Source organism: Brassica rapa, chromosome A06, assembly GCF_000309985.2.
Source record: "Brassica rapa cultivar Chiifu-401-42 chromosome A06, CAAS_Brap_v3.01, whole genome shotgun sequence".
In the NCBI taxonomy this organism is placed as follows: Eukaryota; Viridiplantae; Streptophyta; class Magnoliopsida; order Brassicales; family Brassicaceae; genus Brassica; species Brassica rapa.
In genome coordinates this window covers 14,079,449-14,106,755 of record NC_024800.2, presented here as the reverse complement: position 1 = coordinate 14,106,755, position 27,307 = coordinate 14,079,449, and the positions used below count along the sequence as shown (strand labels likewise).

Below are 27,307 nucleotides of genomic sequence, written 5' to 3'. Positions count from 1 at the left end.
AGGGAAAGACCTAGGTTTACTTTCGGTTAAGGTTTGTGCGGTGACTAGCCGGCTATCGTTTTTCCTGTTGCGATTTCTTCCTGACTCGTACCGATTTAAAGTCCGCAATATGTTCTCGGCTTATATGACTTGTATGGTACGAGTCGAGCATCTTCTCAGAGTCAACTGGAAGTGCTAAACCAAAATTTCGGGTTTTTGTTGTAGCGCGCTTTTGTCCTTGTGCTGGACTTTTTGAAGATCAAAAGAGTGATCGAATTGCGTTTGTTTAAGACGGCTAGCGTGTTCGTCGGGGCCAATCGACGAATGGGGTGTAAGGTTTTGGTGGTCGCGTTTGGACAATTTGTTAGTATTATCCTCGAATTTTAACTTTTGCGACGTCTCGCAGTTATTTCGAGGATTGTACATGTATCTTTGAATGTTTGAAAGATGATAATTTTTACGATTTTTGGGCCGGATGAGGCCGCAGACAAGAGTCTTAATGTTTCCAGGCGTGTCCTGAAAGTTTCTTTTGTGTTTTACTGAAGCGTAAACGTTTTCGATAAAAAGGACAACGTATGTTGTAGTAAAATTTTTTGAAGTTTCTAAAAACTCGATTACAATAATGGCGATTTTTCTAAGTGGGAGTATCCGAGTATACGCACCCACTCCCCCCCCCTTTTTAGAGAGGGGGATAGCTGAACTCGTCTTTTGACGAGCTGCCTACGTACCCCTTTCGAGGATCAAGCCATCTCGTAGTTCTGTTTCATGCCGCGAGTGTTCTTACTCGGCGGTAGATGTCGCGATGTCCGCCTTGACCATGTCGATCGTGGCTGGATCAACGCTATTTTCCGGATGTTCTGGTTGAGTTGTAGCGTGGGCTTCGGACTCGTGTCGAGCTTCGACGTCCGATACGTTTGCGTTGGTAGACGATTTTAATTCATCTTTTCCTGGGGCATTTTTGGCCGAGGATCGATCTATCTTCGTACGTTTGCCGTTTGCAGTTGCAGAAGTCGTGATTTGCCTTAACTTGTGCTCTGCGAGGAAGCATAGCCGCGACTGTTTTTGGCATCCCCAGATAGCCGCGACTCCGCTTGGGGTTGGGAATTTGAGACCCAGGTGGTAGGTCGACGGAACTGCCTGCATGGCGTTGAGCCATGGGGTTCCCATGATCACCTTGTAGATAGCGGGATGATCGACTACCGCGAACTCGACGATTTTCGTGATCTCCTTGGCCATGACTGGCAACTGGATCGATCCAAGAGTCATCGATACTTCGCCTGAAAAACCCGTGAGTGGTTTTGGCGTCGGAATTACTTCTCCGAGTTCGATGCTCATCCGCTTGAGAGTGTCGCAAAAGATTACGTTGACCGTGCTTCCCATGTCGACGAGTACCCTTCCGACTTCTAAGTCTCGTATGACGAGATCTATGACGAGCAGGTCGCAGTGAGGTTGATCGATGCCGCCGGCTTCTTCCTTTGTGAAGGTGATCGAGCAATTTTGGCCATCTCGGGGAGGAGACCATGTAGGCCAATTTGCACTCGACTCTGCCTTCCGTTGGTAAGCCTTGATGGCTGACACAGTATCGCTGCAGTATTTTTATCCTCCGATGATCATATTGACTCTGCGACGATTGTTATCGTTCCCCTTGTCGTCCGGCCTCCTACCGCGTTTATCCCCAGGCTGGTTTCGTTGAGGGGATTTTTCAGCGGATGGATTTCTGTCCGTCTTTGGAGGGCGATCAGAATCGAGGATGAGATCCTTGACGCTAGTTACTTCCGAGAGCTCTCCAGCGAGTAGCTTCGCGGCCAGTCTTGCTCCCAAGACTTTGCAGTTGATTGTGGAATGTCCTCGGGATTGGTGGAACTCGCAGAAGGTTTTTTCGTCATACCCTTGATTGCGAGTCCATGTGTTTCCCGTGGTCCGACCCTGATCCGAATTGATCGCATAGTTATGCGCCCCCTGGAGATCTTCCCCCTCGTGATGGACGTACTTGTCGTTACGAGAGTTCTTCTTTTTCCCATTCAGATCCACGTCTTTCGAGGATGGTCTTACCGCCTTATGTTTTTGCGATAAGACTTTAGTTTCTTCCTCGACTATGATGTAGTCCGTCGCTTTGTGGAGGGCATCCTGGATCGTTCGCGGTTTGTCGAGAGTTATCCACTTTCTGAATTTCGACTTGTACCAGAGCGTCTTTCTCAGCGCGTCGATGGCCACCTTGTCGCTTATCCCGCTGACCCTGAACATTATCAGCTTGAACCGACTGATAAACTCGCGGAGGGGTTCGTCTTCCCTCTGGGAGAGACTTCAGAGATTAACATCGGAAGTCTCTCTGTCTATGAATACAGAGTACTGTTTGAGAAATTCCGATGCGAGCTGTCGGAAACTCCCGATGGTGTTGCGTCGAAGGAGCAGCGCTCGAATGGTTCGCACGCCTTCGACGCAACACCATCGTGAGTTTCCGATAGCTCGCATCGAAATTTCTCAAACAGTACTCTGTATTCATAGACAGAGAGACTTCCGATGTTGATCTCTGGAGTCTCTCCCAGAGGGAAGACGAACCCCTCCGCGAGTTTATCAGTCGGTTCGAGCTGATAATGTCCAGGGTCAGCAGGATAAGCGACAAGGTGGTCATCGACGCGCTGAGAAAGACGCTCTGGTACAAGTCGAAATTCATAAAGTGGATAACTCTCGACAAACCGCGAACGATCCAGGATGCCCTCCACAAAGCGACGGACTACATCATAGTCGAGGAAGAAACTAAAGTCTTATCGCAAAAACATAAGGCGGTAAGACCATCCTCGAAAGACGTGGATCCGAAAGGGAAAAAGAAGAACTCTCGTAACGACAAGTACGTCCATCACGAGGGGGAAGATCTCCAGGGGGCGCATAACTATGCGATCAATTCGGATCAGGGTCGGACCACGGGCAACACATGGACTCGCAATCAAGTGTATGACGAAAACACCTTCTGCGAGTTCCACCAATCCCGAGGACATTCCACAATCAACTGCAAAGTCTTGGGAGCAAGACTGGCCGCGAAGCTACTCGCTGGAGAGCTCTCGGAAGTAACTAGCGTCAAGGATCTCATCCTCGATTCTGATCGCCCTCCAAAGACGGACAGAAATCCGTCCGCTGAAAAATCCCCTCAACGAAACCAGCCTGGGGATAAACGCGGTAGGAGGCCGGACGACAAGGGGAACGATAACAATCGTCGCAGAGTCAATATGATCATCGGAGGATCACAATACTGCGGCGATACTGTGTCAGCCATCAAGGCTTACCAACGGAAGGCAGAGTCGAGTGCAAATTGGCCTACATGGTCTCCTCCCCGAGATGGCCAAAATTGCTCGATCACCTTCACAAAGGAAGAAGCCGGCGGCATCGATCAACCTCACTGCGACCTGCTCGTCATAGATCTCGTCATACGAGACTTAGAAGTCGGAAGGGTACTCGTCGACACGGGAAGCACGGTCAACGTAATCTTCCGCGACACTCTCAAGCGGATGAGCATCGAACTCGGAGAAGTAATTCCGACGCCAAAACCACTCACGGGTTTTTCAGGCGAAGTATCGATGACTCTTGGATCGATCCAGTTGCCAGTCATGGCCAAGGAGATCACGAAAATCGTCGAGTTCGCGGTAGTCGATCATCCCGCTATCTACAACGTGATCATGGGAACCCCATGGCTCAACGCCATGCAGGCAGTTCCGTCGACCTACCACCTGGGTCTCAAATTCCCAACTCCAAGCGGAGTCGCGGCTATCAGGGGATGCCAAAAACAGTCGCGGCTATGCTTCCTCGCAGAGCACAAGTTAAGGCAAATCACGACTTCTGCAACTGCAAACGGCAAACGCACGAAGATAGATCGATCCTCGGCCAAAAACGCCCCAGGAAAAGATGAATTAAAATCGTCTACCAACGCAAACGTATCGGACGTCGAAGCTCGATACGAGTCCGAAGCCCACGCTATAACTCAACCGGAACATCCGGAAAATAGCGTTGACCCAGCCACGATCGACATGGTCAAGGCGGACATCGCGACATCTACCGCCGAGTAAGAACACTCGCGGCATGAAACAGAACTACGAGATGGCTTGATCCTCGAAAGGGGTACGTAGGCAGCTCGTCAAAAGACGAGTTCAGCTATCCCCCTCTCTAAAAAAGGGGGGGAGTGGGTGCGTATACTCGGATACTCCCACTTAGAAAAATCACCATTATTGTAATCGAGTTTTTAGAAATTTCAAAAACTTTTACTACAATATACGTTTTCCTTTTTATCGAAAACGTTTACGCTTCAGCAAAACACAAAAGAAACTTTCAGGACACGCCTGGAAACATTAAGACTCTTGTCTGCGGCCTCATCCGGCCCAAAAATCGTAAAAATTATCATCTTTCAAACATTCAAAGATACATGTACAATCCTCGAAATAACTGCGAGACGTCGCAAAAGTTAAAATTCGAGGATAATACTAACAAATTGTCCAAACGCGACCACCAAAACCTTACACCCCGTTCGTCGATTGGCCCCGACGAACAAGCTAGCCGTCTTAAACAAACGCAATTCGATCACTCTTTTGATCTTCAAAAAGTCCAGCACAAGGACAAAAGCGCGCTACAACAAAAACCCAAAATTTTGGTTTAGCACTTCCAGTTGACTCTGAGAAGATGCTCGAGTCGTACCATACAAGTCATATAAGCCGAGAACATATCGCGGACTTTAAATCGGTACGAGTCAGGAAGAAATCGCAACAGGAAAAACGATAGCCGGCTAGTCACCGCACAAACCTTAACCAAAAGTAAACCTAGGTCTTGCCTTAAACCCAACGCTCTGGTCTCAAACATCTCAAGGCATGATATCTAAAAGATACGAGATCCTAAACCATGTATCTCCGTTTGTATCTCAATGTTCTCAAAAATCGTAAAGATAGGTAATTCTTACGAAAATCACGAACGAACCAGCAGATTGAACGTCTCATCGGAATTAAATATGAGACGACAACTCATATTTACTTCGAACCTACTCAGGAAAATTCAAAAAACGAAACATTCATCATATAAATAACCACGTAAAGCGGTAAGGGGATTCAAAGCCACCAACGGCCAGTCCCGATAAGCAATAAAAACGGCCAAAACAGGCCCGTACAAATCTCTCGGCCACACTCGGCCAAAAACATAAAACATAAAGACTAGCATCTTTCTTTCGATAACTATTCCACCTCTCATAATCCAAAATCAAAATCCCCGGACAACGAAGCACCGAACGCATCCGCGGGACGATCCACTTCCTCGCCACCGTCAGGAAACCCGGTCGAAACCTCCTCGGTATCAGGGGAAACCGGGATGGAATCCCAGAACCCATGAATCCGCTCGTCGATCGAAGGGATGAGCGCCTCAGCATGGGCACGTTCATTCATTCCACTCTTCATCAATCTCATTTCCTCCTCGAACACGTAGTCATCGGCTCGCGTCCTCCAAAGACTTCCGACCGAACCGCGGCACTCACGGAAATCACCCACCGAGGTAAAGGCATTCTTGAGGTTCCCATACTCAACCTGGAATTGAGAGGCACGAGTCTTCATCACCTCGACGATTTCCCTTTTGCCCTTCCTTTCCGCTTTGCGGATGGCTCGCGCATGATCACGAGTAAGCTGCGCCTCTCGCTCCAACATCTTGCCTTGCACGCGAGCGAGATCTCGCTCCGCTTTCTCCGCCTTGAAGCGGTAGACCATGGCTTCTCTATGGCCCGCCTCAATGGCCGAGCCCAGCAAGCTCAGGCCCTGCAAAATCGATTGACATGTTATAAAAAAATATATATATACATAGGTAAATCACCAAGAAATTCTCAAAAAACTAACCCCATTGATGATGCGAGATCCTTCCGCGATGACTTTCGGCCTCGCCGATTCTTTCGTAGGAGGAGGAGCATCGAAACCCGGTGGCAGACCAGCAAAGAAATCATCGAAATCCGGAATAGGGACCTCGCTCGAACCACTCCCATCGCCGTAAGCAAGGTTCGGATCCCATCCTGGAAGCATAGAGTCATCCATCAAACATTCTATGTCGCCAAGATCGACATCTTTTCCCTTCCAAGAGCTCGACTCCGGCACAGCTGCTGGAGCTACGACGGGATTCTGGTCGTCGGGTTCGGAGTCGCTTCCCGTGTCCGCAGCCGAAGCAGGACCGGGTTGCACGAATCTCAGTGCCTTCCGAACCCTCTTCGGCGTAAAAGAAGTCCAGAAGAAGGGACCGTTCCTGAGAAGATCCCTCACCGCAATGATGTCCTCAGGGAACGGAGCAAGAGGGTTGATGAAGGGACGATCATTCGGCAACCTCCGGAACAGTGGAATGCAACTCTCTTCGACGGACGCAGCGTCTATACGAACAAAGAAAAAGAACTTCTTCCACGAGTTGAAGTTCGAAATGAACTTCTTAACCACTGACATAAAGTTCCGAGGGACCAACCTATGCTTGTCCGTATCTTTGACGAAGCCTCAAAAGCGCTTCATAATGATCGACGGAAAGGGAAAGGCCATGCTCGTAGCTCAGGATCAGGATCCCAATAAGATGCTGAATGGCAAGGGAAGTCAACTGGCTTATCGCAACCTCGAAACGGTCCAACACTCGGACGAGGATTTCGGGTATTGGGAACCATAACCGACAACGCACTACGAACGCCTCGTAGCAAGTGAAGTAACCCTCTGGGGCTGTTAGCACATTCCCCGCGGCAGGGAACCCGGAACTCCACAGCATCCGGGATATGGTAGAACGATCGCATGATCGCGAGAAACTCGTCGGTAATACTGCTTGCATCCCCTTTCTCGACTCCACGATGGGTCAGGACCGGGAATGACTTCTCTTTGGGAGGGGTCATCGAGCCATAATGAGCAACCCACCATGCCTCGTTCTCAGCGGGATGTACCGAGTGAGGCACGAACTCCATCTTCGGAACAATGAGCTCTTCGTAAGCACTCGCGGATGAAGACCCTTTTTCGCAATCTTTTTCTTGCTCGACATTTTTAAACTTCTCTTAAGAAAATAGAGGAAAAGGGTGGAGAGAAAGAAAGAAATTTTTTTCTTAAGAAAGATCTTAGAGAAAGACAAGAAAGTGAAAAAATTATGAAACAAGTTACCTCCCTTCTTATAGGCATGAGGATTTACTATTCAAGCTCGAACTTTCGGATATTAATTCCATCCATCACGCCTAACTTGCCAAACATGCCTAACCGCACGCTAGGATCCTACGATGCATGATCCTAACGGGCTGGGGGGCTAACTGTTGGGGTCAAAAACGGTTACGACGGAATTACCACCCGAAAATCCTCGGAGATCGTATTTCCGAAAGAGATAGTAAAAAGAAAGATGTAATTTTTGTAAAATATAACCAAACACGAAGTTTTTACGAAGAAGTATCCTTGAAGATTCAAACCAAACAAACCGAGCTCGGTCGTTGCGTAATTACCACGCGTACACGCCGTCTGGTCGCTACGTAGCAACCAAGTCCGGGTCGATATCGGCCGCTACATAGCGACCGAACGTCCGACCCACTCGGTCGCTACGTAGTGACCGAGCTCGAGTCAAAGCTCGGTCGCTACGTAGCGACCGAGCTCGAGCCAAAGCTCGGCCGCTACGTAGCGACCGAGCGCTCGTCCCGCTCGGTCGCTACGTAGCGACCGAGCGCTCGTCCCACTCGATCGCTACATAGCGACCGGGCTCGAGCCGAAGTTTGGTCGCTGTGTAGCGATTGAACTCTTCCGAACATCGATACGACACAAGTCCATGCATTCTCGTCAAACCTTCAAATGCTATCTCCCGAAGACCGTAGCAGGCGCAGTCCATGTTTTCGCTATTCTAACTCATCGATCAAACTTCGCGGATTAGAAACCGTGGAAAGTTCGTTCATTGTCACAAGAAATCGTAGTAAACGTGTCGAGTCGGAAGACGGCCCAAAGGGACCTAAAACACGACTCGAGGCCCATCCTACGATTTCTTAACCAAAAGCCCGTAAACCACAGCACGGTTTACGCTTGGTCCACAAGGAAGGATAAATGTCAAGTTTCCGCGGATAAATACGGAAGTTTTGAAGATAATTGTGAAGATCGGGAAAAATGGAATATCTCCATTTTATGCTATGACGGCTTAAGGGCAGAAGAGTAAAAGCATAAACCGACCTTGGAGCTAGTATATAAGAAGTCCTAGGCGAGGAGCATGAGGAGAGAACTTTTTCAGAGCAAACTTAGCACTTATAGCAATTTAGGCAATTTTCCGTTTTTGTTATTTCGAGCTGCGACTCAATTAGGTTTAGCCGTCTTAGGGTTACTAGAACTAGGAATCTCGCCGACAGCTCTCGAGCCTAGGCTTATACCTTGTTGTAAACGCTCATACGCAAATTCGGAATAAGATCTTCTTTGCTCTCTTTTTCGATGTCTTATTCTTTATCGTTGTTATTCTCGTGTTCTGATTGCTTGACGTGTGGTAATTAGCAGATATCCGGGTCCTCTGGGAAATTAGGGTTTTCCTAGTTTCCTTATTTAAACGGAAATCGACAATGCAAATTTCGGTTCCCACATAATCTAATGACGATCAAAGCTCACCCTAAGGAATGATTTTACTCTCTCAAATAAGATGTTCAATTGTAGTATTTAGGGATCTAATCCACAAGGAGCTAGGGCATACAATGGATCTAAACAGTTTGTGATTAAGCTAGGTAAATAATGAAAACTGTAAATTGCAAGTAAAGCGAACAAAACATTTGTTCAGTTGATTGGTTTGAGGTTTGTAAATAGTTATTAGAAAGCGCTAGATCTAGGGTTTCTATTCAGGTAATTAGGATTATAGAGGTATAAAATACTTAGGTTGTCAATCCTAGAACTCGACTCCTAGTGTAAAAATATCCAGCTTTCGCATGTGATTCTTGCGTTTTGACTAAGTCAAATATCTCAGCTGTCGCTTGTTGATACGAACGTCTATCGATGTTATGGTAAGAACGTCGATCGGTGATCTCTTAGACATGCTTTAGCGAGTTGATCGATAGGTTCACTAGTATTGTCTAAATAATTTTTCGTTTGTTTCTAGCAATACTAGCTCAAAGGAATTAGTTCTGGTACAGAACCTACCATCGTAGTTGTCCACAATCCTTAGTTCAAGGTTCTATTTAGCTACTCTAAAACACATGCATTAACTACAATTCTTTGAAAGATATTTATTACCTTAGCAATTCTATATTTTGGGATAATCCCTCTTAACCTTTTTGAACATCTAACAGATGAATTACTCAGACATAGTAAAGCAATTCATAAACATAAACTGAATAAAATGCATAAATAGATTAGAGTTAGAAATACTGGAGTTCTAATACAAATCTCTGAAGGAGTCTTGGATCTTCTATCCAAATCTACTATCAACCCTAAGTATTGTTTGTTGTGAAAAGTAGAAAATATGAAAGTGTGTGTTGCCTAGAACAATGGCATAACATATAACTATTAGGTTAAAATCGGCCAGAGGTATTTTTGTAAATGTGTTGTGACTTGGGATTTAAGTCGGTTGGAAACCTACTCGGGTCTTTCGCGCTTTGTTGTTGATTGACAGCACAGGATGTGCGTCGGTTGATGTTTGTCTATGGTTGTCGACCTTCTGACTGGTTCGATTGTCAGCTACGGGTTTCTTCTTATTTTATCTCCAAAACTCACCAAAATCACCACTTTCCTCCAAAACACTCTTGAACCTTTAAATATACTAAACATACTCCAAAACAAAATAAATAGTTCCTAAAACACTTATTTACCATAGCTAAAAATGGGTAAAATCCATGGTATATCATAAGACCCCATTCTCATCAATACTCAGTATGAGTACTTCGACCACCTCTGTCTTTCGTTGAAATGTGCCGATCGATGCTCTTGTGGGGTCGTATGATGCTATGTTTTGAGAGGCGTCGCTCGATGCTCTGTGTGTGTCGTTCGATGCTTGTCATCTGTTCATGCGTTCTAGTTCCAGTAGCTCTTGTATTGAGAGCCCTTTCCCCTTGTTGCTTCCAGTACTAATATGCTTGTACCTGGAACCACAAGAGAAAATAAATATACAAAAAGAAAAAACTAGTCTAAATCCTACACCTAGTCTAATAGTGACTAGAGTTCCGGGCAACGGCGCGAAATTTGATATGCTCAAATTACCATAGAGCAACTCTCTAAAAAAAGAGATCCATTGCAGTACTTAGGGATCAAATCTACAAAGACTCAGTGTTTCACACAATAGACTTATGGTTCTCAGATTAAGCCAGGTAGTAAATAATATAACGTAGTAAACAAAAAAAAGTAAATCGGTTTGTAAGTTATAAGGAGAAACGTTAGATCTAGGGAATTGCAAATAATGGATTCAAAACTACAATCAATGGTGCCAAGGGTTTGTCAAGTTGGATTCTATGACTCGAATGCAACAAGTAAGTTATCCAGATCTCGCTGTGTAAACTATATGATGTCTAACTCTAATCTAATACCAACTCTCACTGCGTTTCCGATGAATCAAACAAGCAATAAACAATATCGATAATGTGCAAATACAATCCTAAAGCAATTCTCGCTGTTAATGGATAACTAGTTCAGCATGATTAGGTTCAAGCAATCAATTACACTCTCGTCTCTCACGGTGATCATATGATTCAAGGTTCTAATGAATTACTCTAGATCCTAGTATGATAAAAAAATCCTGATGTAGAATATGATGGATAACCCTAGCAATTCTATGATTAGCAATTTGACATTAAGCTCATAAAATCCCTAGATCTAACAGGGTCATTACTCAGACATGAAAGTAGGAGCACAAATCATAATCTGAATAGGAATCATATAGTAAACTCAATAAAAAACCCAAAAGAGTTTTGAAGTAGACTCTCAAGGAATTCTTCTCCTTTCCAATACAAAAGAAAGCTTAGCCACCAACAATGGCTTTACAAAATATAGGTTAAAACACATAGGCACTTCTTTGTAAATAAGGGATATTTCTGGACCAAAATGAAATTCTTGTAACTTGATAAAAACTTGTTGGGTACTTAGCAGCATGGACCTCTTTCGACGCTCATGGTTCGTCAGTCGATGCTTTTCGCAGACTTCAATACTCGACAGCTTCTCTTTGCGCGTAAGACGGACCAATCTTCAGTAAAACTAACATAACTTCTGATCTAGGATTCTGATTGACCTTAAACTGGTGGAATTGGAAATAACACTCAAAGCTATATCTAATGTCAAAATATGAGCTCAATCACACCACGGAAAAGCGTCCATCCGTTGCTAAACTTCTGCGCGACTGCGCAGTTCTGCATCTCAAAAAACTCATTTATCTTCAAAGTCCAACCAAACGGACATAGACCTGTAAATGACCTAAAACATACTCTAAGTACATAATAAGAACTCTAAATATGGCTTATAACATGGCCTAAGTGATAAATTATGGGACCTATCAAACATCCTTTCACATAAATTCAATCTTTCTTCTTGTTATACATATCCGGAATCTTTCAAATAACTCACCATTGAATTCGTTACATTTAATATGTGCCGAATTTAGATTAAACATGTGACAGATGTAATATTAAAAAAAAAACTGTATTTTGAATTGAACTAAGACTAATTTGTAGTCTATTTATTTATCAATATCTAAAAAAGTGATCATGTGAATTGGATGAGTGGTGACTGAACTTAAAAAAAGTCCTAAAAATAGCCGTTTGTTTCTTAATGTTCCACCTCATCCTTTGATATCTCAAAAACGTTTGTCAATTTCTTGTGTGGATGGGGGAGGGAGAATGGAGAACGTAAAAGACGGAATACACGAAATTAACACAAAAGGATTTGGTTGGTTTGCTTTTAAAATGCTAAATGACAGATGAATACGGGTAAAAAGGCGTGACTCCCGTATATATTTATTTCAATTTACTCCGGATCTCATCATCTCAAAGCTTCACATCGATGGAGGGCTCGTCTAAAAACAATAAGCGAAAAAAAATAGATGAGCATATGAAGAAAAACAAGAAGAGACATGTGATCAACAATAGTATTAACTTAAATCCTGAGGAAAAGAAGATATGCGAAAGAACTGAGAAATCCGGGCAGGAGAGTTTCGGAGTGTTTGAGTTTCCCTGGATGAAAGATAGCATGATCTCCACCTCCCTTGATTGGAGTCTACCGGGATCTCCTTTTCCGTTCATAGATGATGGAAATGACATGTTTGAAGGGAGTAGTGAACTGAGGTTGCCAGTGAAAAGGTTTAGTAATGATATGTTGGAGTTTGAGGCATTTGAATTCATTTGGACTTCTATTTCCGATTAGACTGAAAAATTTTCTTTAACGTTGTACTAAGAACAGCGTTGAGGCTGTCCAGAACCAAACAAGATTTCTGAGGATTTTTTTATTTCTTTTCTATTTCGTTTCTATCGTGTTTGTTGATATGTAAAAGAGAGTATATAGGATTTAGTGAATAATAAACAAGTGCATTCATCATATTCGGCAAAGATAATAAAACAACATTTCTTATGAATTTTTGCTATTATATATATACACATATATAACATACGAATCTGGTGGTTCTTCCGTGATCAATAATGAAGAAATGGATCCTCGTCCATGTTTTTGGACGTTCAAATTGAGCTTCAAGGTAGTGTGATCACCGTTTCTCTCTCCATGTTTTTTATTGCTGCTTCAGCTAATTTTTGGAAAGAAAATGCATTGTAACAGACTAACAGTCATGGATTCAATAGAAAAAATTTGACACCTTTTGGTAATTAGTTTGATAGATTCCATAGATTTTTTCCAGCTTTGTTTCATAGAAAACATGGAGTGGATTGTATTTTGACTTTTCTTAACCTTTGTTGCAAATATTACTGTTGGTACCTTTTCTCCTTTGGCTGTATCCTCCTATGTGATACATATACATGTTTCAACTATAATACTACTACTAGGTAATAACCCGCGCCTTGCACGGAATGAGATTATGATGCAGCCCAACCAACGGTTACAACCTAACCGTCATAGTAACCTCTGTTTCCTTTTTTGATTTGGGCTTTCTTTCCTTTTGTTCTAATTACTATTAGGTTAAGGATTTTCCATTACTATGTTGCTTATGATTTTCTAGATATTATAAATAGGGATTGTATTCATTACTTAGGGGACACGATTTTGATAATAAGAATTATAAGGTTTTGGTTTTAAAGAGCTTTGCAAAAGGCACTGCGAAGAGTAATCGCGTTCTATCAATCTTGTTTTCGAGTTACCTTCGAACACAAGTTAACAGTTTTAAGATCAAACCCTTGATCTTTGAATCATATAGCTTCCGCTCTCTATCAGTTAGTATCAGAGCAAGAACGTTTCGGGAAGAATTCGCGTTTTCAATACAAGTAGTTATCGGTACCACCGCAACAGCACCATCCTCGCGCGCCATCACAACACCAACAACAACAACAACAACACCCACACCAACGCCATAATATTCCCGCAGAAGATGAAGCTGACCTCCATCGAAGGGTGTATTTTGAGGACCTCCATCAAAGACACAACTATGATGACTGCTGGGAAAAGAGCTTTCGGGTTGATATCCCAGAGTTTCACGGAGGTCTCCGCGGAGACGAACTTATCGATTGGTTGGTATCGGTAGAAGAAATCATGGAGTTTAAGCAGGTACCAGTCGACCGTCGTGTACCTCTAGTAGCAATACGTTTCCGAGGCCATGCGGCAACTTGGTGGAAACAACTGAAGCTGACGAGATCACGTATGGGCAAGACACCAATTCAATCATGGGATAAGTTAACAAAGCACCTGCGTCAAACGTTTCTACCGCACAATTACGAGAGAACAATGTATACGAAGCTTCAAAATTTGCGGCAAGGAAATCGTAGTGTAGATGAGTACGCGGAGGAATTTGCTTTGTTATTAACTCGTAACGAGATTAATGACAGCCAAGTTCAGCTTGTTTCTCGTTTCATTGGAGGCCTACCACCACAACTACAAAATTCAATGGCTCAGTTCGATCCAACCACAGTGGGAGAAGCACACCGATGCGCCGCTTCGTTTGAACAGCAGTCTCGTTCATCTAATTGGTCTCAATCTTCTACTCGAGGTCTTTCTCAAGACCAACCGGGTAGCAGCACACCGGCAACAACAACAAAGGAGGAGGGCGACACCACAAATCCGGGAACAAAACCACCGGTACATGATGAACAACAACTCCGACGATCAGCGCGTCTCAATGCTATTAAATGTTACGCTTCTGGAGAAACAGGTCACAGACAGTCAGCGTGTCCTCATGCGACACACCGAGGGTTACTAATCGATGAGACAATCGAAGAACAGGACGTCTATGACTCTCAAGATGACACTGACCAGCTCGACGAAAAGATCCATCACACCACCAGCGATACGGGACACTTACTCGTCGTCCGCAGAACTTGTCTTGCACCTCGTCGTCATGATGAAAAGTGGCTTCGAACAAATATCTTTCGCTCCACCTGCACGATCAACGACCGTGTCTGCAGCTTTGTGATCGATTCCGGCAGCAGCAAAAACGTTATATCGGAAGAGGCAGTCGACAAGTTGGGACTCGTTCGTGAAACACATCCCGCGCCTTACACTCTAGGATGGCTTAACGACAAAGTAAACATCCGTATCTCTCAACGAGTAATTGTTTCATTCTCTATCGGACCACATTATAAGGATCGCATATATTGTGATGTGGCTCCAATGGATATAAGCCACTTGTTGTTAGGAAGACCATGGGAGTTCGATCGTGACATTATCCATTACGGTGCCGAGAACACTTATCAGTTCACGTGGAACACTCATAAGATTCTCCTTATCCCATCCAAGGACTCTCCTCCGCCTTCCCCGACCCCCACCTTGCCATCGCCGGCCTCATCATCAACACCAAAAAAGCCATCTCTCATCTGCTCGTATGAAGCGTTCAGGTCAGAACTGGGTACGGAAGGAGTGGCATTGGCTCTGGTCCCGGCGACTACCTCACCTCTTTCTTCCGTCGCAATCCACCCGGACATTGCATCGGTGTTAACAGAGTTTCTAGATGTCTTTCCAAAGGACCTACCTAGTTCTTTACCACCATTGAGAGACATTCAACACCATATCGATCTAGTTCTAGAGGCAACTCTATCAAACCGTCCTCACTACAGGATGAGTCCTGACAAACACGAAGAACTACGTCGACAAGTGGAGGAGTTGCTTCGAAAGGTCACATTCGTGAGAGTTTATCTCCTTGTGCGGTTCCCGCCCTTCTCATTCCAAAAAAAGATGGATCTTGGCGTATGTGTGTCGATAGTAGAGCCATCAACAAGATCACTGTGCGTTACCGTTTTCCGATACCACGACTCGATGATCTTTTGGACCAAATCGGATCAGCATCAATATTCTCAAAAATTGATCTTAAAAGCGGTTATCATCAAATACAGATCCGACCAGGAGATGAATGGAAGACAGCTTTTAAGACCCGTGAAGGATTGTTCGAATGGCTCGTCATGCCTTTCGGATTGCCTAATACACCAAGTACTTTCATGCGAATCATGAACCAGTCACTACGGCCGTTTATTGGGAAATTTGTTGTCGTCTACTTTGACGACATTCTAATCTTTAGCTCTTCCATGGAAGAACATCTTACTCATATCCGTGATGTCCTGCATGTTCTTCGGCGTGATCAACTTTTTGCGGCAAAGCAAAAATGCGAGTTCGGTGTTCCTGAGGTCTTATTCTTGGGGTACGTCGTATCTGGTAAAGGATTAGCAATGGACCAATCCAAAGTTGAAGCAGTACGTTCTTGGCCACTTCCAACAACCGTCTCAGAAGTTCGAAGTTTCCATGGTCTCGCTTCGTTTTATCGTCGGTTCGTGGATCACTTTAGTACCATTATGGCACCGATAACTACTTGTATGAAAGAAGGCAACCAAAGCTTTCGAACTAATCAAAGCTAAACTAACGACCACACCTATTCTCGTGTTACCCGACTTCAACGAGACATTTGAGTTGCATAGTGATGCGTCTAAGCTGGGCATTGGAGCTGTTCTCAGTCAACGGGGTCGACCTATAGCCTATTTTAGCAAGAAACTGGCTGGTGCTCGCTCACGTTATAGTACTTACGATGTGGAATTCTATGCGATCGTCCAGGCTATCAAACATTGGCGTCATTATTTGGTGCATCGAGAATTTATTCTTTTCACAGACCATGACGCCTTGCGTCATCTGGATAGCCAAGCCAAGGTCTCTGCCCGCCATGCGTCGTGGATCGCCTACCTACAACAGTTCACGTTTTCAATTCGCCACCAGTCGGGCAAGACAAACCGTGTAGCAGATGCTCTCAGTCGGCGTCACAGTGTACTTACGACAATGCAAACATCTGTTACTGGATTTTCTTCTTTGGTTGAGCTATATCCGACGGACGTATTCTTTGGTCGTGTGTTTGAGGAAGCAACTAATGGCGTTTCTAAAGATTTTACTCTTCACGATGGCTTTTTATTCAAAGGTCTTTGTTTGTGCATTCAAGAGAGTAGTTTACGGTTGAAGATAATTCAAGAACTTCACAACGAAGGACATATTGGCCGCGATCGTACTTTACATCTTGCGTCTTCTTCGTATTTTTGGCCTTCGATGCGACGAGACGTGGAGCGTTTTGTCAAAAGGTGTACCGTGGGCCAGTTAGGCAAAGGCAAAGCATCCAACGCCAGTTTATATCTTCCTTTGCCTCTTCCCACGCAACCTTGGACTTCGATAAGCATGGATTTTGTTCTTGGTTTACCGCGCACTCAACGAGGGAATGACTCCATCTTCGTTGTCGTCGACCGCTTCTCGAAAATGGCTCGTTTTGTTCCCTGTAAGAAGACGTCTGATGCGGTGAACATTGCTGTCCTATTCTTTCGAGAGATTTACAAACTACACGGTCTTCCTCTTTCTATAGTTTCTGACCGCGACACAAGATTTCTCGGCCATTTCTGGCGATCCTTATGGAAGCTCCTCGGTACTAGTCTCGATATGAGTTTGGCGTATCATCCACAAACTGATGGTCAAACAGAAGTCACTAATCGTTCTCTTGGCAATCTTCTCCGTTGTTTGGTTGGCGACAATATTAAGAGTTGGGATGGTAAGCTTTGTCAAGCTGAGTTTACCCATAATCACGCACTCAATCGGAGCTTGGGGGTATTGTCCTTTTCAGGTTGTGTATGGAATTGTTCCTCGAGCGCCGCTTGATCTCGCTACCTTACCTGATCAGACGCGATTACATGGTGAGGCTGTCGACTTTGTGGAGGATGTACAGAACATCCATCGTCTGGCTCTCGACCATTTGACAACGTCCAGGGCTCGTTACAAACGTGATGCGGATAAGAAGCAATGCGAGCTCATTTTCGAACCAGGTGCGCTTGTTTGGGTGGTCTTAACCAAGGAGTGTTTTCCCGCGGGGGAATACAATAAACTCAAGTCTCGCAAGATCGGCCCTGTCGAGGTTCTTGAACGCATCAACCCCAATGCATACCGAGTCCGTCTTCTGTTTCATCTTCGTACCACTGATGTTTTCAATGTCAAGCATATTTCCCCTTATCATGGTGAGGATACCGGTGCAGATTCGTGGGCGAATCCTTCCAACCCGGCGGGACCTGATGCAGCCCAACCAACGGTTACAACCTAACCGTCATAGTAACCTCTGTTTCCTTTTTCGATTTGGGCTTTCTTTCCTTTTGTTCTAATTACTATTAGGTTAAGGATTTTCCATTACTATGTTGCTTATGATTTTCTAGATATTATAAATAGGGATTGTATTCATTACTTAGGGGACACGATTTTGATAATAAGAATTATAAGGTTTTGGTTTTAAAGAGCTTTGCAAAAGGCACTGCGAAGAGTAATCGCGTTCTATCAATCTTGTTTTCGAGTTACCTTCGAACACAAGTTAACAGTTTTAAGATCAAACCCTTGATCTTTGAATCATATAGCTTCCGCTCTCTATCAGATTATTATTTCCGTTATTTTTTAATAAGAAGACATTTATCTGTTTAATCTGGATATCGGTTATGTTTTAAGTTATTTTTTTGGTTTTTAATCTCCTAAAGTATAACTATCATTTTAAATCAATATTTATTTGGTTTGTTCGGTTAAAATGTTTGATGTTTTTGTTTTTTTTTTCCTCTGATAATCAAAAATTACTATTATTTGTTTGTTTTCATGTTATGAATCTTAGATAGTCGTGATGTCGAACCAATGGTTTCATATTATAGTTTCTAAACGGATAATTGTTAAAAAAGAAAAGAAAATTATTAAGACAAATCATTTTACTACATTTTGGTCGATAGTGAAAGAAGCATTAAAAAAAAAATATTTTAGCTTCCAAAAAAATTAGATATTTCAGTTGTGGTAAATACTTAGTTATAAGGTGCTCACGTCAATGTGCACATGTATGTGTGTGTAAAAGTATATAAAGATGGTTGATAAACATATAAAGATAGTGTTAATTAATGTTAAATGATATTTTTTTTCAAAATAATGCATGAAAAATAAAATTCTTAAAATGAAATAATTTAAAGACAAAAATATTGTAAAATTTATATAAACTATAATATATAACTGACATATAATTCTTTAAATATATGTATATATATATATATATATGCATATAACGAATCAAATTGGATATTCGTTCCTATAAATATTGATATTTGTGATTTGCTGTTTTTTTACGGATATTGCATTTTAGTATTTGATTTGCTTCGTAGAGTAACGGATATCCAGATGTTTCGGTTCGAATCAAAACAGATGAATAATTTGTCCAGTTCTATTCGTAAACAGTAAAATAACATAAAGAAGAACCTTGCATGTGAGTTTTATATTAAAAACCCATAAAGTACATAGTGTGAACATATTTATGTAGAGTTTGGCTGAGAAACTCTCTACATGTGACATGTGTCCAGTTTGGTGTGAACACATTTACTACAATGATTATACACGTGATATGTTTCCAGTTTAGTGTGAACACATTTATTACAATGCTATAAGGGACTAGCGCTGGACCCAAACGGATGTTTGTTATAATAGAATAGACATATGAAATCATTCACAACAGAATAATGTAATGGTTGCACATTTATGATCGGTTTGTAATATATAACATTTATGATCGTCTGTGTATGTGTTAATTCGATTTGTAATATATAACATTTATGATCGATACACGGTTTTTAATTTTCTGTAATTTTTTGGTTGCTCATATTACGGTTGGATGTAAAACCAATCAAAATGATATGGTATATAAAAATTTCCTCACTTAATAAATTTTTAACTACATTTTCCATTTCTGATTTATTTATTTATAAAATAAAACACCAATTTTACGTTTACGTATATTAATAAATCTATCTTTCTAAAATGAAATATTTTTTGTCATATAAAATGTAATTTTTAGATAAGATAGGTAGATATGTCTATAAGAATTTTATATGCCAAATAATTTCCACTTCTATATTTAGTTTTCAGAAAACTATTAAATTAAAATTAATTTGTTGTATTTTTATGATTAAAATTTATACATCTCTGTGAATTATATTAATTATCAAATTATTTAACACATATTTTAAAATTACTTTATATGTTTTAATAAAACAATGATAGTTTATATTTTGTATGTGAAATAAAATTATAATATGCATGAATATATATCACTTAAATTTTGTATGTCACATTTCAAATAATTTTTATTTTATTTTATTATAAAATTTGGTTTGAGAATAATCTAGTTTTAAGATAATAGTAAGCTTGGTAAGTTTCAGAAGAAAAGAATCTAACAAAATTAATTATTTAATAGTTATTAATTCAGTGGCGCAAGTTGTGATTATTAGAATAAATTAGGGGTTATTTCTAAAAGGTACTTCAGTTTTAGTAGAGTAGATAATTTATATTTTGTATCTTAGATGAAATAATAATATGCATGAATGTATAACACTTCAATTTTTATGTTACATTTTAAAGAAATTTGTTTAACTTTACAGTAAGTTTTGGTTAGAGAATAATCCAGTTATAAAATAATCCTAAGTTTGGTAATTGTTGGTTAGAAAATAATCTAACAAAATAAATGATGTGCATAATTAATTAATAAGTGGCACAATATTAGGATGAATTAAGGGTTATTTCTAAAAGATAATTCATTTTTAGTAGAGTATATTGTATTTATTTTGTATGATAAATGAAATAATAATATGAATGAATGTATAACAATTAAATTAATATTTTTAATTTTTATTGTAGAATTTGGTTAGCCAATAATCCAATAATCCAATCATTCCTCTTCAAGGAAAAAAAAAAGAATAATTCAATTGTAGAATTATTGCAAGTTTGGTAAGTTTGGTGCCTCCACCGACTATCTCCAAGACTAAGCAAAAAGTTAACCAAAAAAGACGAAACAAGGATCAAAAACAGAATGCTGATACTAAAAAAGCTCGACATATTTTGCTTCTTAAAATAACAAAGAAGACCTCCTCACGGAGGTTGTAATAAAAATGGCATTTTTCTTTGTGTGGAATACTTGTGGTTTCAACAAAATGCGCAAACATAATGCTATTCGTTCTGAAACTCGTCTGAGAGAAGAGATTTGAGAAGATATTATTCGCTAGACCTTTCCGGGATGGAGTTCTGATACAAACTATGATTATCACAGTCTAGAAAGAATCTGTTTATTGTGGTCATCTTCTGTAACTGCTACGAATGTATACAAGAGTCCACAGCTTATCATTACTCTTATAACTTTACAATCTGGGGACGATCTGCTAGTCTCCTGCATCTACGCTTCTAATTTTCAAAGCGATATGACTCTACTTTGGGAAGAAATCCGATCAATGAGAGATATGCTTAGTGATGCAAATGTTCTTTCGTCTGTGTTGGGCGATTTCAACGAGATATTGGCTTCAGATGACCACTCGCAAGGTAAAATTCTCAAATTAACTTCAACTAACTCTCTCAAACAAGAATGTCATAGTGGTACTTTGAGGATCGTATCCACCGAAACTCAACAATAGACTTGAGTATTTAGATTAAGCTAGGCAAGCAAATAGAAAACAATAAGCAACAGTAAATAAGAAAAGTTGCAAGATCAGATGGAGAAAACGCTAGATCTAGATAAATCAATCAGGAGATTCAAAACTGCAATCAAAAGGTTGCAAGGGTTTATAAACCACGATTCTAGAACTCGAATTCAATAGTAAGTTATCCCACTTTCAGTGGGATAAACTATCAGATGCCTAACTCTAATCAAATGATATATGGTGTTTAATACCATTATATGTGTGCTTTGAGTTAATTCTCAGTCCTAATTCGTGCTTAATTGATATCATTCCAGGTTTGGAGCAGGTGAAAGAGCAAAGAAGAGAGCTTCATGAAGTCAGATGTCACTTTAGAGAATTCGATGCGGAATAGCCAGTTAGATCAACCCGAAGGTTGTTCCCGAAGAGAACAAGCGTCTGACTGTTCCCCATCATTAAGGAAACTTCTCATTCTGGAAGTTTGCCCTAGATTCCATTCTCTTATCTCTTTGCCACCGGCGCCTCCATATAAAAAGGCCGATGCTATCATTTCTATTTTTTTCACGCTAGTTTTAGAAGAGAGCTAGAACGATTTGGATTGAGCAACTTGTAAGGGAGAAGGCTTGATCTCTCATTTTCACGAGAAGATCATCTTGAACCCTTGTCCTTGTACTTTATTTTATATGCAGTATTATTCAGAAACAATGTATGTGTCATCTTGCTTTATGATTGAGTAGTCGGCTAAGCTTGCTTAGGGTTGTAGGGTGTTAGTCGCATGAGCTGAACACAAAAAAGTGATCTTAATTGTTCTTCATTCATATTGCTCTTACTGCTTGCATTGAATTGATCACTTAATGTTCGATCTCTAGTTTAATCACCTAGCTAACCGCTTAGGAGATAAATCGACATATATTGAATGAGCTTCATATCCCTAATCAGCGAGAGTAGATATTAGGGTATTAAGTGAACTAATCGGACCAGATCTCAAAGCTTGCTATCGCGTCTTGTTCCAATTGAGAGCTTAGGACTCAAGACCGATCAGCAAAGGGAGCAAGTCCACGATAGTGGATTGTTCTAGCCGAGTGATCCGAGTTCTAGACTGCACCTCATTGCACTTGAATAGTTGTTCGGTTCGCATTGACACCCGATGAATAACCTTAAGCCGGCTTTCATTTAAATCCAATTTGAATCTCTAGGTATTTTAGCTACTTGCGTCACCATTATTTTAAAACCCCACTTGTTTCCAAGCTTAATATTGAACTTACAAGAGTAAAGAGTAAACTGCTCCTCTGGATTGAATCTCAAATATTACAACTACCAATGTTAACTTGACAGTAGCAAAGATTCATTTTTAGTGTATCAAGTTTTGGCGCCGTTGACGGGGACTAAGCTTTTACCTTTATTTTTCGGTTTAATATTTAGTCTGAGATATCTAACTTGATTTTATTTCTTTGTTGGAACAGATGATCCAAGTGCATGACCAGTAGACATTCTCGGAGCAACGCACAAGGACCACTACATCAACTAACCAACGACGAACTCGCAAGATTAGAAAGACAGAACCATCAACAGCCGAGAACAACCGACACCAACATGGGTGATCACGGCAATCAGGATGACCTCACTGCTGCATTGGCACTCATTCAACAAGAAATGCAGACTCAGCAACAACAGATGTTGCAGATGCAGCAGACCATCCAAAATCAGCAACAAGCTGCTCAGGAACAAGCAGCTGAGAACGCCGCGCGAGAAGAGCGTGGTGCTCTTATTGGGGAGCGAAACCTTCCGCGGAACTTCACTACTAATCGCTCCCCCATCAACCATCCTCCTTGTACTCGGCAAGATTATGAGATCAAACCTGCACTGATAAGTCTGGTACAGAAGAGCACGTTCAGCGGCCTCACTACGGACATCCCAATGGACCACATAGAGGCCTTTGAGAGAATCTGCAATTTCTCTCGCTCTAACGGAGTGCCACCAGATTATGTCAAATGCATGCTGTTCCCATTCTCTCTTGAAGGGAAAGCTTCTCGCTGGCTCCAATCTCTCCCGGCCGGTTCTCTTACTTCAAGGGACCAGGTTCGATCAGCGTTCCTGAGCCACTTCTACACGAAGTCCAAAACCGCGGCTCTACGACACAGAATCTCCAATTTCAAGCAGAAGTCTTATGAACCTTTTCATGAAGCTTGGGAAAGGTACAAGGAGTACCAGAGAGAGTGCACGCACCAAGGGTTTGACGATGACTATATATTGGAGGTGTTCTATGATGGAGTGAGCTATTAGTTCCGAAACACCGTTGACTCTTCGAGTAATGGAGACTTCATGACTCAAACCACACCTGGTGCGTTCGAGCTGATTCAGAACATGGCTTCAAGTTCATTGAACAAGAACAAGGAGCATGACCGCTCGAAGAGTGTGAACATCATAGATGATCTCGCTGCGAAGGTGGACCAACTGCTTAAGGGAAACCAAAGCCAAGTGTTCATAATGGAAGAAGCAACTCCTGGGAAGAGTGCCGGTGACCTGGCGTTTGAGGCTGAAATATCAGGAGACGATCAGCAAGAGGTGAGCTACGTGAATGGGCAAGGATGGCAGCTCAAAAACTATCACCCAAACCCTAACATGCGGAACAACCAACAGCTTTTCTGGCCTAAGCAAGACAAACCAGTTGATCCTGCACAGAGTAACCAAGGTCAGTATGCTGGGTGTCAAAAGAACTACCAACCCCAGACCAATGTTCTAAGCCAACCGCAGAGCAACCCACCTCAGATGCAGAAACACCAGAATACTTAACCATCTACCTCCGCTCCTCTCGCTGTTCCGCAAGATGAGACAAAGGCTATGTTGCAGCAGCTGCTCCAAGAACAACAGCTCCAGGGGAAGGCTCTAAACCAGGTTACTACCGAGATCAATACCAGAATGAACCATCTGTTCAGAGATTTGAGCACCAAGTACGACAATGTCGCGAGCCATATGAGACAGATGGACATTCAGATTGCTCAGACTCCTGAGAGCGTCAAGAGGCAGCAAGGTACTCTACCTGGTAAAACCGACAAAAACCCTAAGGAGTGCAATGCGGTTGAGTTGAGAAGTGGAAAGAAACTGTCTGAGCCGGTAAAGAAGAGGTTCACTGCGGCTGAGAAGGGTAAGCAGAAAGAGTCGGAACAACCACCAGCCGATACCCTGGCATCTGAGAAGGAGACAAAACCAACAGTTGAAACCAATTTGCCAGGACCAGAACAACCAGCTGAAGCTGTTCGCCCGATCCCAGAGGCTGTTCCTCCTCGCGAATACACTCCTAAAGTCCCTTACCCTGTTCCAGCAAAGGCTACTCGTAAGGACCGAGAGGAGATGAAGTGCAGAAAGATGCTGGAGGACCTAACCATCCGACTCCCCTTGATAGATGCGATCCAGATGATGCCCTCCATGCACAGCTTTATGAAGGGATTGATCTCAGGAAAAATATCAGAGGAGAGCGAATTCATGACTGTATCCAAGGAGTGCAGTGCAGTACTTCAGAACAGGCAGATAAAGAAGCGAGGAGACCCTGGCAAGTTCGTCCTCTCTATCCAGATTGGGAAGACAGTTTTCGCATGCTCTTTGGTTGATCTTGGATCCAGCGTAAACCTCATGCCCTACTCTGTAGCACGACGTCTAGGATACATGCATTTCAAACCAACTAAGATGTCCTTGGTGTTCGCGGGTAGATCAGTCAAGTCCCCGGTTCGTATTCTAGAGGATCTCCAAGTAATAGTCGGGAACTTCCCTTGTCCCAGCAGACTTCGTAGTTCTAGAACTGGAAGAGGAATCTAAAGATCCTCTCATCTTAGGAAGACCATTCCTATGTACTGTTGGAGCCATCATTGATGTGCGACAAGGGAAGATTGATCTAAATCTGGGGGACATAGTCATGCAGTTTGATATTACGTGTATACGCACACCAATTAACCTAATGTGCACACTACCACAATCGAATGGTATGTCGATGTAGAACTTTAGGATCGAATCCACAGAGACCAACGATTACACTTTATCTTTAAGGGATCATTGCTTAGCTAAAACAATGATGGGGTTTTGAGATTAAGGTTTCGTAACAAGCAAGTAATAAGATTAATTAAAGGTTTTCAGATGATTAAAATGCTAGCCTAGGGTGGTTTGGTCGGGTGTTAAGCAAGTGTGAGCCAAACAATTATTCAAGTTTGATTAAAGACCAGTCTAGAACTCGGATCACTCAAGTAGAACAGCCCACTGTCGTGGTACTGCCCCCTATGCTGATCGATCTTGATACCTAAACTCTCGTTTGGACCAAGACGCGACAGCAAGCAATAGAGATCAAGTCCGATATGTTCACAAAACACCCTAACATCTACTTTCGCTGGTTAGGGATGCAATGCTCATTCATAACAGATCTAGCAACCTATTACACGGTTAATGAACAGGTTAAACCTAGGATCTAACATTAAGCGGCCAGTTTAATACAAGCATTAAGAACAGTTATGAATGAAGACAATCAATGGTTTCACTTATCTATGTTTAACTCACGGATCTAACACCCTAACACCCTAGACTAAGCAAGTTGGCTACTGAGCCTTGAACAGAGAAAACACAGAGACAGAGACTGAATAAAACATGTGTAGATAAAATAGAATAAGGGTTCAGGGGGTTCTTCTCTATGGTGAGAGAGATGGAGCCTTCTCCCTTTACAAAGTATCAAATCACAAAAATCTCAAAGCTCAAGTCTGGTTCCTTGTGTAAAAAGTAGCGTAGAAGGATAAGGAAAAACAGAAAAAGAAGATATATCAAAGCCACAGGCGGCTGGGAGAGAAAATAGAGAGATTAGGGCAAATCCCGAAATAGGTTGTAGTTTTCTTAAAAATCTCTGCCGCTAGAACAGGCATCCAGAACAGTCACTCGGGTTGCTCCGCTATCCGGAACAGTCATCAAGACTGTTTTGCGTGAAAATCACCAAATTGCACTGTTTGCTGCCTCTTTTGTTCAGCTGGTCCATCTCCTATCCAATGCAACTCCAGACCTGTAATGACTCGAAAAGGACTAGGAAGACTCAATAAAGACTTGAAAACCAATTGAAAAGCATATATACAAGATGTATAAAACACCATATATCAATTCCCCCAAACTTAGATCCTTGTTTGTCCTCAAACAATGTCAAGTATCAAGAACAGGGAGAAAGGTTTGAAAGTGTGGGAACTCTCATATTCTCAGCAACCATACTTTAACCACAAATCTCTGAACCATACAAGCAGTAAAACTAGGACAACACACCCTTACCGGAACCCCACTGACTGCTGTTCAAAAATCGGCTCCAGACTCTTCATCTCAAACCTGAAAAAGCAACACTATCGAGACAGAACTCCCTACATTCATTTAAGAGTAGCGTGAGCTTCTCATCACAGGCATCATTCAGGGTAGATGGTCTAGGTGTGGAACAAGCTACTTAATGGTGGAGCTCTACTTGTTTTTGCTATATCTGGTACGACTGTTCTGATGACGGAACAGGCGACTGATTGTTCTACTTTCCACTTTCCTCTGCATACTCTTCAATACTTGGTACCAACTTCTTGCTCGACCTATCCAGTGGCTCCATGTTTTTTTTCTTTCTTCCCCTTCTCCATCACATTATTCTCGTTTTTTTTTGAACACTGATATGGTGATGTGACGAAGAAGGAGGTAATACATGATCGTTCTGAGTCCCACTGGTGGTTCTGATTTCGCGACCATTCTGGTTCTCCACCCCTGCTCTTGTGCAGTTCATTGGTTATGGAGCGGTTGCTCCCTTAATCTGCTCGTTCTCCTTTCTGACAGAATTTCTGCAGCAGTAACGAGTAGGAGGCTGCGTTGATCCTTTCCTCTCTGACCTTTTTGTACATATGTGCACATATGACACTGAAAAACAAATGCATGAAGGTGAAATAAAGGCTAAGGTGCAGGGTGGGAACTAGCTAAAGATGAGCTAGCCACTCAGGATCAGCAAGATGGATAAAAAGGATAAGAAGTCCTGAGTGTGTTCTCGTTTCCCTGATCTAATGCCCATAACAAGAAGAATTTCAGTCAAGATTAGGTTCAAGTAAGGTGGAGTTAAGTCTACCCAGTGTAACCGATCGGCTGAAAACTTCTGGAGAATCAAGTGAGATATGTCAGGGTGTTCCAGGTCCACATGTGTGTCTTTCGCCACTGCTAAGGTCACTGAATAAGATAAATAAAGCACGAGGTGGTTAGTGATCAACACGGAATAAGGTCCTAATTCCCACAAATTTTTGACTGACTCAATAA

General features: G+C 42.1%; 2 protein-coding genes and 1 non-coding gene across 3 annotated transcripts; 2 read left to right on the top strand and 1 right to left on the bottom strand.

Annotated features, from left to right (window-relative positions):
• Positions 1-11,936: 11,936 nt before the first annotated feature.
• Positions 11,937-12,296, top strand: LOC103848110. Its single transcript, XM_009125085.3, has one exon. The coding sequence runs from the start codon at positions 11,937-11,939 to the stop codon at positions 12,294-12,296; it is 360 nt and encodes a 119-aa protein (XP_009123333.1).
• Positions 12,297-23,143: 10,847 nt separating this feature from the next.
• Positions 23,144-23,250, bottom strand: LOC117126296. The gene has a single exon (XR_004448871.1). It is a non-coding gene; the product is annotated as a small nucleolar RNA R71 (small nucleolar RNA).
• A 607-nt stretch (positions 23,251-23,857) lies between these two features.
• Positions 23,858-24,829, top strand: LOC103848115. Its single transcript, XM_009125090.2, has one exon. The coding sequence runs from the start codon at positions 23,858-23,860 to the stop codon at positions 24,827-24,829; it is 972 nt and encodes a 323-aa protein (XP_009123338.2).
• Positions 24,830-27,307: the final 2,478 nt, after the last annotated feature.

Excerpts from the sequence above, each read along its gene's own strand:
- LOC103848115 (XM_009125090.2), top strand. The coding sequence starts at position 23,858 with ATGTTGCAGCAGCTGCTCCAAGAACAACAGCTCCAGGGGAAGGCTCTA.
- LOC103848110 (XM_009125085.3), top strand. The coding sequence starts at position 11,937 with ATGGAGGGCTCGTCTAAAAACAATAAGCGAAAAAAAATAGATGAGCAT.